The sequence below is a fragment of the Tachypleus tridentatus genome, chromosome 13, assembly GCF_004210375.1.
Source record: "Tachypleus tridentatus isolate NWPU-2018 chromosome 13, ASM421037v1, whole genome shotgun sequence".
NCBI lineage: Eukaryota > Metazoa > Arthropoda > Merostomata > Xiphosura > Limulidae > Tachypleus > Tachypleus tridentatus.
In genome coordinates this window covers 54116078-54129594 of record NC_134837.1, presented here as the reverse complement: position 1 = coordinate 54129594, position 13517 = coordinate 54116078, and the positions used below count along the sequence as shown (strand labels likewise).

The 13517-nt window shown below is 29.1% G+C and overlaps 1 protein-coding gene across 7 annotated transcripts in view; it reads right to left on the bottom strand.

Annotated features, from left to right (window-relative positions):
• Positions 1-3864: 3864 nt before the first annotated feature.
• Positions 3865-13517, bottom strand: part of Ykt6 (YKT6 v-SNARE homolog) — a 32732-nt gene continuing 23079 nt past the window's right edge. For 6 of the 7 annotated variants that reach the window (XM_076484573.1, XM_076484578.1, XM_076484572.1 and 3 more), the window contains 5 exons: positions 9678-9736; positions 8995-9040; positions 8337-8402; positions 6702-6803; positions 3865-5848 (listed from right to left, as the gene is read on the bottom strand). In XM_076484573.1, the coding sequence (XP_076340688.1) occupies positions 5813-5848; positions 6702-6803; positions 8337-8402; positions 8995-9040; positions 9678-9736 (309 nt within the window). In that variant the 3' untranslated portion in view covers positions 3865-5812. Of the gene's footprint in view, positions 6017-6701; positions 6804-8336; positions 8403-8994; positions 9041-9677; positions 9737-13517 lie in introns of all 7 variants that reach the window. The other variant, XM_076484576.1, reaches the window with a different exon arrangement.

Genomic DNA, 13517 nt, shown 5'->3' with positions numbered 1-13517 from the left:
TATTCTGAAAGTATTTGCAATTTGAATGTGTTCTTTGGTAAACATTGTCTATAGGTCACATAACAAAACATTTCTTCACATTTGCAGCAGTTTTATTCACTTTGATGTATGTTGTTGGCTTAAGTTCAAATACATTTACAAATATTCCCAGACAAATAGTATGTTTAACTCAAAAATAAACCTACAGAAATTCCTCCTTAATCGAACAAATAACATGTTGACTTGGATCATTCACTGAATACTCATTACCTGCTCATCACTTCAATAATTCTCATATTTTCTGCATATTCTAAAAAATTGTATTATGAAACTGAGTCAAACTAACATTGATTCTACACCTGCAATAATCAATACACTGCTAACTTTCCCATGGGCTCATAGACTGGTTTCTTTAAATAATGACTTTTATCTCAGTTTAGGCAGATGGAGTTTTCTCAGTTGAACTTTGCTCTAAGTCTAGTTAATTCCTGTTTCCTAGTGTATGATTAGCCCTTTGTTGTTTCTTTAATCTGTTATGCTCACAGACTCATCCTTAGAATATTATTTCTTTGGTTCACAGCTGTTGATTCTTTAGTCTTAGTTGTATTGGTCACATTTTCCACAATTATAACAGTTCTTTTATTAACATCCTTTGAAAGTAATTATTATTCCCTGTATGCTTTTGTCTGCAGTTCCCAACAATATGTCCTTCAAAGTTACATTTCAAACACCTATATACTTCTGGTTTATTACCTTTATTCTATGTAATTGGTTCTCTAGCCCAATCCTTTCACTCATTCTAGACTATCATCATCAGAAGAAAACTGATGTTTCAAAGCAAATTAATCTGGTGATCCCATAACATTTAGATGGTACCTTTAATTATTCATCTGAGATTAATGTATTCAAGTTTAATTGCCAACTTGAGAGCTTCCTTTAAGGGTATACACCTACTTTCCTTTAACCTAATTCTACACATCTCTTAGAACATCAATAAACTAGTAATATGGAGCAACAGGTAAAATAATTAAGCAAATCTTAAGCAAGTTTGTCTAACTTTTTTTTTTATCCATACCCTGTTCTGGAAGTTTGCTCTGGATACTTCGTTGTGGTGTGCTACTCTGAACCTGTTGGATAAAGCAGCTATCAAAGTTATGGTTTTCATCTGGAAGATTTCTGTATTATTTAAACTGGTTCTTAACAATGAGCAGCATGATGAATAGCTGGTTGTTTACTATTCACTCATTAGTTATTTCACACTGAGCCTTATAGGCCCCCCATAGTATCTCTCTGTTAGAGTATGTTGGTTTTGCAGTCAGGAAATGTTGAATTGAAATAGCTAAATAGTAACATGGCCAAATTAGTCCAGGAAGTTCTCAATAGGTTTTCATATTGTTTTAGGTTGGAATTCTTGGGCAGATGCAGAGAGAGGTATATGAAAAGATTACCAGCCACATCAATTATTTGATTTTGTTTTGGATTCTTCAGTTCTGTCATTACAGCCTTTCTATACTTCTTCAATCTTGCAATTCTTCTGTACATCTCCAGTAGCTTCGTAGATCTTGTCTTCAATCATATTTTTATTTGTTCACAATTTTTCTTTAAATATTGCACCTCTTTATCTCTTTTTCTTATTGACCTTCTTTTTAACAGCAATATTTTTTATCTCATTGCATGGTTATCTTGGAGTTTAGTCAAATTCTATTTTATTTTCATCAAAATATTGTTAATATGTTTCAACATTGATGTCAGAAGTATCTGGCAAAAATAATGCCAAATCCAATACACATAATGATAAAATTTATTTATTGCCTCAATAATGTTTGCCAGAGGCTATGCTCATATTGATACAAGCCATAACCCTCAAGTTCACAAACAGTATCTGCCCAGATATTCCAAAACATATGTTATGCCTAACTCACAGACAAACTTGTTCAAAGTTTCCTGACAAATCAAATGAAGAACAATATACACAGTAATTTTCACTATTAGCATAGTGCTGGATCACTCACTGAATACTTGTAAAAAATTCATTACTTCACTGATTCTTGTATTTATAATGCATGCACCCTCATTTTCTACATATTCCATGAAATTTCTAGATTATTAAAAGTGTCATTGTCATTAGTTCCCTCTAGTAAATGTCCAAATTAAAATGTTGCTTGCAACAGTATTTATATTGGCAGTCAGAAAATGATACACAGTGCACACTAGAATAAATATGAAACACTGTAAAAACTTACCAATGAAACAAAACTGAAAATAACTATATTGTATTATTGGATGAGCATGTATCATTTGTTTAAAAATAATACCAGCAAAACGTAAACTGGACAAAACAATGACAAAAACAACCATAACTCAGACTACATTCAAGCTAACAGGTTAATACAAATTTTCACTAACTAGACCAACATTTACTAGACTACTATTCTGGAAACAGTTGATTTCTATAGACAGTTGTTATTGCAACTTTCACCAGTCAAGCCAAAGAAACACAATGGAATCTTTTTAAGCCTTTGTCAACTAATAATATGAAACATTTCAAGTATTAACAGTTGTGACACATGAATTTGATTTTAGGAAGCACATGACTAATGCCTGTGTAAAGAATGCCCAATAATATGACCAAAGTTATAATGACTTTGAATTATTTGCATTGGTTTTTAATCTCAGTTTTACTTTCCAAAACAGCTTGCAAGTTAGATATTATTTGAAGCAAGTTACAGATAATATGTTTTTGTATTTCTTTCAAAAATTAGTATTAAATATTTAAAATTTGTCAAAATTAATCAATCTTATTAAAAATGCTATGTAAAATATAATTTATTAAGAAAACCTTTATACACAGGTACAATTTGTCAGCTTTTCATATTTTAATGAACATATCAGTTCACACAAAAGTATTTCCAACACTACCACTTATAATGTTCATTAATCCAATACAACCAAATTTTTAACTTAAAGAAATTTAGCTAAGGTCATTTTAATACAATCTATAGCTGTTTTACCTCCTATCACCAGTTTCCATTTTAAAGGCATTATGTAACCAGCACACACCAAGTGTAGCTCAAGCAAAAGGAGTACCTTGTCCATAGAAGAAATTTGGAATATAACTACAGAAACAATTTTATTTGCAGTATGTTAACATATGTTCCAACTTACAACTTCAGTTTAAAGTACAAAGTACTGATTACCTATCAATTAGTGTCTGGGATGATACCATCTGTAAAAACCAGCACTGATGACAAGAACAGATAGTTTGAAGGTAAATTTTTGCTACTTGTTTGACTTCATAAGTCTGTCTTCAAGTTAAGAGTTCTACTGAGAAGTATTTGAAATAATTTTAATAAAATTATAAGCTATAGTTAATAATTTTAAAATATATCCAAAAACCCCAGTTGGGTTGGTTGCTTTTTCTAATGCATAATGTTGTCTGAAGTTAATGCATTTTTGAAGAAATAAACAAATTGGTAAAGCCTATTAAACATTGTTCTCATGTTTATGTAATTATCTGAAACTAACCAATATTTAAACTGCTTAGTTTCATAGATGGTTAAAAAGTTTTCATGACTAGAAAAGCAGTAGATAACAATATATGTAACTGTGTGTGTGTGGAAATTTTCAAACTTTCTTCAGAATCCTAAGTTGGTAGTTTTCTTAGATTAACAATGACTTTTTTCTCATTTTGTATGAAGTCTTAAGCAGTGAAATTATGAGTAGGTGCCAAAGACTTACTTGAAGTTTACCTTTGTTGAATACACATTATAAAAATGTTACTAACTAAAGGTGTGGACATTTGATCTGACATATTTTTCATTGAAATGTAACAATGTATGACACTTAACATAAATAGATTTTAAATACAAATGTATGAAACTGAGATTGAATAAGGAAAGTTTTAATTTAGGATAACCCAATCAACTGGAGACTGATAACACAGTTTACAGAAAAAGTTTTACATTAATGCTTCCAGAAATAAATTTAAATCAATCAGTTTGGCTACAAAGGTATCTTAACATATGGTAACAACCAAGTAAAGTTATATTTTAATCAGAAGCAAAGAGAAAATAAGATACTATGAAGCTCTAACCCAATTTCATACAGACCAATATTGAGCCAAACTGTTACAATGAATGACTGGCCATTAAAACAAACTCAACATTTCCAAGTGATTGAGTCATACAAAAAAACGTAAGTTTGCTAAATGGCTTTTTAACTTGAAGTTTGTTTGAAGGATATTTCAAAACACTACATGTGATCATTATAAAGATTATGCAAGAAGGTATCAGACTAATTTTATGTAGCATAACTTCATAAATGTATATACTTGGATCAACACATCAGAAGCACTACAATGATTACATTACTAGTATATAATTTAATATTTACATAACACCAGTTTTAACATTACAATAGATAACATGAAAAAAAATGGGATGTTTAAAACCTTGAACCTTGCTTACATGATAATTGAGTGGTTGGGAAGTTGTCACTTACATGACTAACTACATGAAATTAAAAACATTGCATACAGAAAATAAGCATGAAAAACTTTGTTTTTTTTTACTAATTGGGCATCTGCATTCTAAATAAACACTCACTTATATACCTTGAAACTTATAACTTTACAAATAGCTTTAATGATATTTTAAAAAACTTCTGGTTTTTTTACTTCTAAATATTGTATGAAGATTTAAGCAAAGTAACATTCCAACCTGGCATCAAACATTTCTAGATAAATTGAATTTGTCTTAATTCTGTAAATGCTAGCATAAAGAAATTAAAACAAATAGATAATGACTCCATTACTGATAAAAATTCTGACTGTTCATTCTTCAGTGTGAGGAGTGTTAACAATAGTTAGTAACTGTTGTCTTAAGAGTTTAAATATATTCTCTTGCATCTACAATTTGTTTTAATTAAATACTCAAAATAACACTGAATTTGTATAGAAAAATAAAATGAAAACCAAATTAGATTACTAAAACGTTTCTAGGTTTATAAGTAGTTTCGAATTCTTACTTTTAACAAAACAATTATAAGCAATATCAAATGCAGAATGCTGTCACTTTTCAAAATTAAGAAAACAAAATAAAAAAAGATTTATTCACAATGTTTAAGTCATGGGTTTAAATTAGGCAGTTATCCATTGGAAACAATTGTCAGTTTATAATTGATAATTGTTTGACATAGACTTGTGGCTTTTTGCACACAAAGTAAGTTTTTTTGTTTGAGAGGTGAAGACACTGTACATCTAACTTTACCTAAATACACAAATATTCTGCAACACAAGTCTTGTTTGATTTACTTACATAAAGTATGAAATACTGTGAAAGATTTTCTATGGTAAAATTACAAAAACACTAAATTACATTAAAAAAAAGAAAAAAAAAGTAGCCTACCATTATAATATGGTGTAACTTTTTCATGGGCTATCCATATAAATCTTTCCATAAAAACTTATATTATTCAAGTTCCAACACTTTCTTAAATCTTAACATAGTTATATTAGAAAATTCTGGTCCACAAGATGTTTTTCTTCTTCTTTCTTACAATGTTTATATAAATCCTGTTATACTACTATGTCACTAATGCAAATGATACTGACAACAGCAGTAAACAAGGGAATTTAAGCCTATAATTAACAGCAGCAATCACTCAGTTATTAACTGCTCCAGAATGTGATGACAATATTTAGACACTTTTACATCCATGTGTTAAGACTGACAGATACATCTCTTTGACAAAACAGCAACACTGATAAATATTTGACTGAGTAATCCAGCCCAAGATGATCAGTATGTATATTTTCTTGGTAAATTCACCAGCTTCACAATAAAACACAGCAGGAGTTGGTTTTACGGGCCTAAATATATTGAACAGAAAAGTTTTATCATGATGTAACAACAAAGTTTCTTAAGAATTCTTTGTTCTCAGGACAATAATTGTAATTGTTTTTCTTTTTATACATCAAGATGTTTGGCTTTTGTCAACATTTTTACCAGCTGTGTCATCTCTATATCCATAGTCCAAGCTACATTATGAATAAATATCAACTAAATACTGCAACAAATTAGATGATCTTGTTTAATTACTAACACAAATAACAACCTTAAGATTCTAATAATGAGAAATTATTTAGTGAGTTCAATTAAAACTTAAGGTAGGATACTCTTGACCATGTGCACATGTAAAAATTCAATTTTAAGCATTGTATTAAAAACAATGAAGATTAAAAAATTAACCAAATAAACTTACTGGACAAAACTTGTTTACTGTGTAATATATATTTATGGTTTCAATGCTTCACCAGGTTAAACTGGTATCATCAAGAATAACAACCTTGTGAAACATTGAAACCATTACATTATGTCCTGTAAATTTGACAATTAGCAAGTTCTGCATTACAGTACTTTTAATTGTTTATTTTATTAGACAAGACTTACAAACTGTATAAAATTAATAAAACACCAGGAATAACAGCATTTTTTAAAACCAAAGTCAGGTGAAACAATGAAGTATTCTGGAATCTTATAGAAAATGATTAAAAAACTTAAACTTTTTTGTCCCTTATTGCATGTTCTTAATTTAACATTGTATTTCTATTACTTTCTCATTCCACAGTTTCAACCCATTATCAAAGAGGACAAATTACTACATGACAAATTTAGGAGGAAAAACGAGTCATTTGTATACACATACACACAAAGTCAACTCACAGTTTTATAGAATGCTTTAGATTGGGAACTGAGTTCTTCAGACTTGGCTACTAAGTCATCTAATTTTTCTCCACGTTGTAAAACATTCTCCAGGGCACTATGCTATAAAAATAACCATTAAAGCAATATGTCAGGAGGAAAAAAATGTAAAAAAAAATTATTATTGCAAAGATAATAAGTGAACAGAAAATACAAAGAGTAAAACTTCAACATTAATGGATTGGTAATAATATACTGAACTGAAGTGTGTATCAGCTGAGACGCACACAAACTGATGTGCAGAATTCAATCATACTATTAACAAAAATCTAACCATTCAACTTTTCACATATTATATGGCATTAGCAAAGGCACCAATCTGTGGTTCAGCATTTAATTCACTGGCTTCATACTGATGAAAGGATGGTATGCATTTACCATTCTTTGGCTCTAAGACAAAAGGAAGAGCAATACTGACAGGACCATCAAACTCAAAAATGAGAAAATGAATAAAGCAAGGGGTTTTAGAATCCCCCTGGGAAAATGGATTGCAACTGCTGGTCCACAAACAAGTGTCTGCTCATTGACACATCCAGAGAAAAAAGTAAATGTATAATTAGCAAAAACTAAAAATGTGTACTTCTTTCACATAATAAACATTTTTAATTATTTCAATTTTTTTTTAAATCTTATGTGCAACTCTTTGTACTTCATATTTATCAATTCAAAAGCCTTTTACCAAGATTTTGCTAGTGTGTGGAGTGACAAACACTGGAAACCTCTCCAACCTGAGGTATACCTAGGGTGCATGGTGATTTATAGTTATGGAAATTGGAACATTTCTGTCACAGCTAAACACAAGCCACATCACTGTATATATTTGTATAAAGAAAGCTATCAGAAATTATAAAAACAAGCTTTAATTTCTCATTTTAATTGAATGGAAATTAAATCTCTAATATTAAAAAACTCAAATGGAATTGTTCTTTAGTTTTTATTCTTTAATAAGCAAATATTTCAATATCAGATTTGATTAACAATATGTATATAGGACTTTTTAAGCACTCCCTTTAAAACAATTCACATAAAAGTTTGCTAATAAACAATACCCACATTTTTATACATATATTAACACCTATGACAGTGAAGTGTGATCCATGTATCAGTAGTTTGTGTGATATTACATCATAAGAAGACTGATCATAATTTTAACAAGATTTTCTTTACTAGCCCTGAAGGTTTCTTTGTAAGAAGAATATAATAAGAAGTCAATCACACACTGCTAACAAGGCCTTTGGCTCAATCAGGTCGAACAGTCATGAAACACACAAAGCCTTAGTTCCAATGCTGTTCATAACAATCATTTGTGAAATATCAACCACCCAGGTGAATTCAAGAATTAAATAAAAAGTCTAAAGGGCAGCAATATGTGTAGCTAATAAACTATTATACTTTTACTTTAAAACCATATACAGCTAATAAAGAAAGATTTTTTTAATTACTGATAATTTTATTTTGATGTAATATAAAAACAATAAATCTGATACATTTTATTCACACTACTAAATGTATGTATTCTAATAATTGAATAATTAGGTATTCCTTTGAAAAGGATTGATATATAAAAATAATTAGAACTGTAAAACTTCAACTTGCTAATATAATCTTGGTTTCATCCAAGTCTGCCTGAATTTTTGTCATGGCATCTGCTTCTTGTGGATTCTGAAGAAAAGTGGAAAAAAAAAATTTTTTCTAGTATGTACTTCAAGTTGTTTGTTAATTATTAAACAGTTGTTAAGAAGATTCTTTCCATTAAGTATACAGCTCATAATGTACTATTACATACAGTGAAAAAAAAACCTCTCCAAATCTCTAGTCTGCAAAATAACATCTGGTTGTTTCCTAATAAATTCTCTGATGTTTCAAAAACAAATTATTTACCAGGACATATATAAAACAGTAAAAATAAACTAAAAGATTATTTGCAAAAGATGCTGCCACACATAATGTATGAACAGTTAACTAGTTCCAACAGTTGTATAGTACAAAAACTCTTTCCTGTATTCAGTCAATTTTAAGAAACATGTGGCCTTTGATGCAAGTTTACAATGTTCTATAAACAGTTTAAGAAGGTTTTCCACACACTTATATGGCAGAACAAATTTTGTTTTGCAGCTGCTTTACATATTGCATTTAAAACAATTATCATCATGGTGTTGAAAATAGGTAGATTACCTACATCCTTATATATCACTAACTTCTTTTTGCAGGTGTAAAGTTTATTTTAAAACTAAATGAATTACTGAACACTTACTTGATACTTTGTCAGGTAAACATCCAGCTCACTGAAAGCAATCGTTCTGATAAAAAAATTGAAAAGTATTTTTATTTTAATTTGTGAAGATATGAAACAACAGATCATTTAGTAGCATATTTTATATTCATAATTCAAATGTTAAAGCTATCATTTTCTAACTATTTTAAAATTATGATCAGTCAAGCAAATGTATCTGCAGAAGGTTTATACAATATTGATATTTATAATATCAGATAACATAGATAAATGGGTTATTATTTGAATATTACACAAAGCTATTCTTTATAGCTAGCTGTTCTAGCCATCTCTAATTTTGAAGCGATAGACTTAAAGGAAAGCAGCTGGTGAACACCAATCATCATTAACACTTAAACAGTGAGATTTGACTGTTACCTTTATACTGCATCCAAAGTCCCAAAGTGATTGTTTTTTAGTGTCAATAGAACCAAACTTCAGATCTCAGCTTTATAGTCTGGCATACTAACCACTGGGCCACATTTGACCCCTCAATGAATGGACAAGAACCAAGTGTTAAAGAAAAAAAGATGTAATTTCACTTTACCTAAAATTATGTAGTGGTTCTACACAAACCTACAACACTAAAACAAATATTGACTTGGTTTTTGTGTTTTACTAACTTTTACACATATGTATCCAATACACATTCAATTGTGACTTACGAGTTTGTTCCTAGTGGCCATGAGGTGACAGGAACTTTCTTGGAGAACTCATCCAATACCTGATGATGAAAAATCAAAATAAGTATTTTAGTAAAAGAGAGTAACAAATCCCACATATATAATTAATAAAAAAAAGGGATAAAAATGAGGCCTGTATACAGAATGTTTCAAAGGGAAGTTCTAATTTGTGAGATCCAAAACACCATCACGTATTGTGCAAGATGCAATCAACATATAAATCATACCAAACCCCCTCAACTCTAGAAGAAACCTGCTTTCATGGGTCAGGCACCAACAGATAAGGTATCTAAACAATATCTTTTTTAACTTGTATAGTATGGATCACATTCTATTTGCAATAAAACAGAACAGAACTTTTACATACACTTCATAATGTAATTTAATAAATAAATCTAGTGATTACAACTCGAGATATAATAAACTATTTAAAAATTTTTCCAATGATCAGTTTTATTATTTGAACTTTCAACAAATGTTAGAATTATTCTCAGAGCTTTTAAGCCCTATTTCCAGTACTTAAAAATATACAAGATTTTGTGGCAGTTGTAGTTCTTTTCGACTGCCAAAATACAAATAAAAAAAACAAACTTAGATTACTATTTGACTAACAAATTTAAATATTTAAAATTGAAGATATTCAAACATTAATTCCCAAAACCTGAATGTTAAAATGTTTCATGCATGACTTGTTACAGACTTTGACCGTGTTCATTTTTCCAATGAAAGAGAAGCTGGGAGCTCCTCACGGAATACTGTGTTAACACTCTCTTACAAGTTCGGGTGATTCAACAACTTCACAACCCCAAAGTGACCATCATTTCTAAATAACTTTTAATATGTTTCTATAGCTTTATGAAATCTGACAAGCTTTCAGTAAACATTACAAGTCTTTTGTACACAAAAAACAAGATTTTAAAATTGTATTTTTCTAAGTATTTGTCAGTAAATATGAAAAGTCAAAGTTTTGACTGCTTTAAGTGCAAAATAATTTTCATATTAAGATTACAAGTCATGAAATTTCATTTGTGTAATCTCTATAACCCCATAAATAAATGTTTTTTTTTCCAGTGAAACTTTATATTTTATCAGTGATTTTTTCTACCCTCACTCTATACTTTAGTCAATTTGACCAACCTTGTAACTACCATAAAAACAAATATGAAATAAATAAAATATATCCTTTGTTCTTTCTTAAATGACTAGAAATTGTAACATGAAACTACAATTGTTTATCCTAAATAGCTTAAGGTTCTTAACAGCATTTATGTGTTTATACTTAAGTTTATTGTCCTTTGAACCATGTCTAACTAATAATCCAACTGCACAAGTTGTAAATTACTCAGCAAACATTAAGCTCATTTCCTTATCAAATTAGGTTATCCATAAGCTGCTTGCAAGCAATACCTCATGAAAAAATATTTTTCATTATCATCCCTAATTTAACCTCATATAACCTAAGACTTTTATAAAATATTTTAGTTACTTTTATAATTGTAAATAAATAACATATGAAGAACAAAAAACATAGTACTTACCTACATATTCTTGTTTTTAACTGTCCATAAAACTTAAGCCTTTATTTTAATACTAATGGTACTACTACACTAAATTTTTAGTTAATTATGTACCTAAGAACACAGAATAGCAACATACACACGAAGTAAATAGCATCCTATAACTATTGTACTTTTTCTGGCATTACAACTATGCAATAAGAGCCTTTAAAAATTCAGCTAAGCTTGTCATAAGAAAAGTTTCAAACCGGTGTCAAAACAGACAATTCACTGAACTGAAAATAATGTTTTATATATCAAGATTTTGGTTTTTTATTACTAATAAATAATATAGTACAAAACATCAGAGATCCATACTATAATGAATAGTTTATGTTAAATTCCATACTTCTCTGAATGATAGCAAATAAATTAGAGACAAAATGCCAATTTTGATATAAGGAGCAGTTAAAAATTTTAAAGTATTTTTTTAAATGTGGAACTTAAAAACTGATTTGCTAACCATGTTTTGATACCACATTTATTCATATACAATGACAATAAAGTAGTTTAATTAAATTATTAATATAACTCTTTAAATTTATGATGGGCACTTTTAACTTCCTATAGCAAGAGTATTAATATAATCCAACCATTTAGAAAGTAGTATAAAACCAATAAAAGTTCAGGTAATCATACTGTTTATTTGGCTCCAAAAACTGAGATACCACAGAGCAAGTGCAGAAATTAAAATTCTGGCTAAGCAAGCATACTCTTTCCAAATTATTTCAAATGACTTCATGTTTCAATACGAGCTGTATAAAAGACCTTCAACATGGTAGATTTACTTTCTCAGCATAGACTTGGTACCACAGATGGACCTTGTAACAATTTTGTTTGTTATAGTATTTATGCTATAACTTTTAAATTATCAATACACATGACAAGGTTTTTATACCCAAAATATCAGATTCCTTTACTATGTTTTAAGATTTGTTTAAGTAATGCTTTACCCAGTCTTTTTTTTCATTTCAGTTTCTTACAATACAACATTCAAACTAATTTAGATTTTAAGATAAACACTCTTATGCATCAGAAAATTTTTAAATTTCAGATCCAAAATCTTCACAACCTCCAGATAATTATCAAATGTTTTTAAAGAAAAATTTTATATTTCAGTTGACTTGACCAATCTCATAACCACCATAAAAAATCGGGAAATAAATATAAATTATGCTTTTATTATTCTAGAATGACCAAAAATTATAACACAAAAACATGAATGTTTAGTCTCAATAGCTTAAATCTCATAAAAGTATATATATATATATATATATATATAAATTTTAAGCTGTAAACAAAATATGCTACATATTTTTAATATGCAGAGAGTGATATAGATGTGGGACATTGTGGGCTTGAGCACCCACATCACATTCTCCTAAACTTCTAATCTTATATGAGACTAGTAAATTGGAGGTTAAGATTAACAGACTGTGTATCCCCACCACAATGTGGGTCCTACTTTTCAGTCTCCTCCAAAACTTAGGATACATTTTATAATCCCACACTGTAGCTTGTACCCAAGCATCTTTTTTTAAAAAAACATGCAGTGTATTTTGTTTAATTTTAATGTGTTTTGTTTATGGCTTAAAAATTTATGGTTATAATATAATTAATCAGAGGTTGGGATTTGCTGTTTTTAATGCAATCCTTCCTCATGATTTTGTTTACTCATTTGGCTTCATTTGGATATAGTTATTTAATTTCATTGAAATGTATATTTATTATTATATTTAAATCTCATAAATTACATACATTTATTATTTTTATTATGCTAACAATGCCTGGCTAACAATACAGAAGTTGAAATGATGCAGCACACATGCATTCATGTTACTATACCCATGAATATAAAACTGGCTTTCACAAAGAAAGCTGTCTTGGTTGTATTCTAGTGGATCAGAATTTTCTAAAATACAGTCACATTTTGGTTATAATACATTTTATATATGCACATTCATTATTACTATCTACAAACAAAATCTTATTTTTCTTAAAAAATTGAACAATAAACGAAGTAAGGCAAACAATTATCTCTTCTAGTTACAAACTTTTTACTCATTTCCTGTAGGCTGTAAGCCTTATCAAGTTACACACGTAGATGATGTGAAACAATATTTTTTATGTTTATACATATACACACACACACACACACACACACACATTTGGAAATAACCAAAACAATAATAAATTACTATATCAATACCACAGAATTCTACTACTTTATTAAGCTTAGTATCTAAAGTGTTTTTGGGTCTAAAAA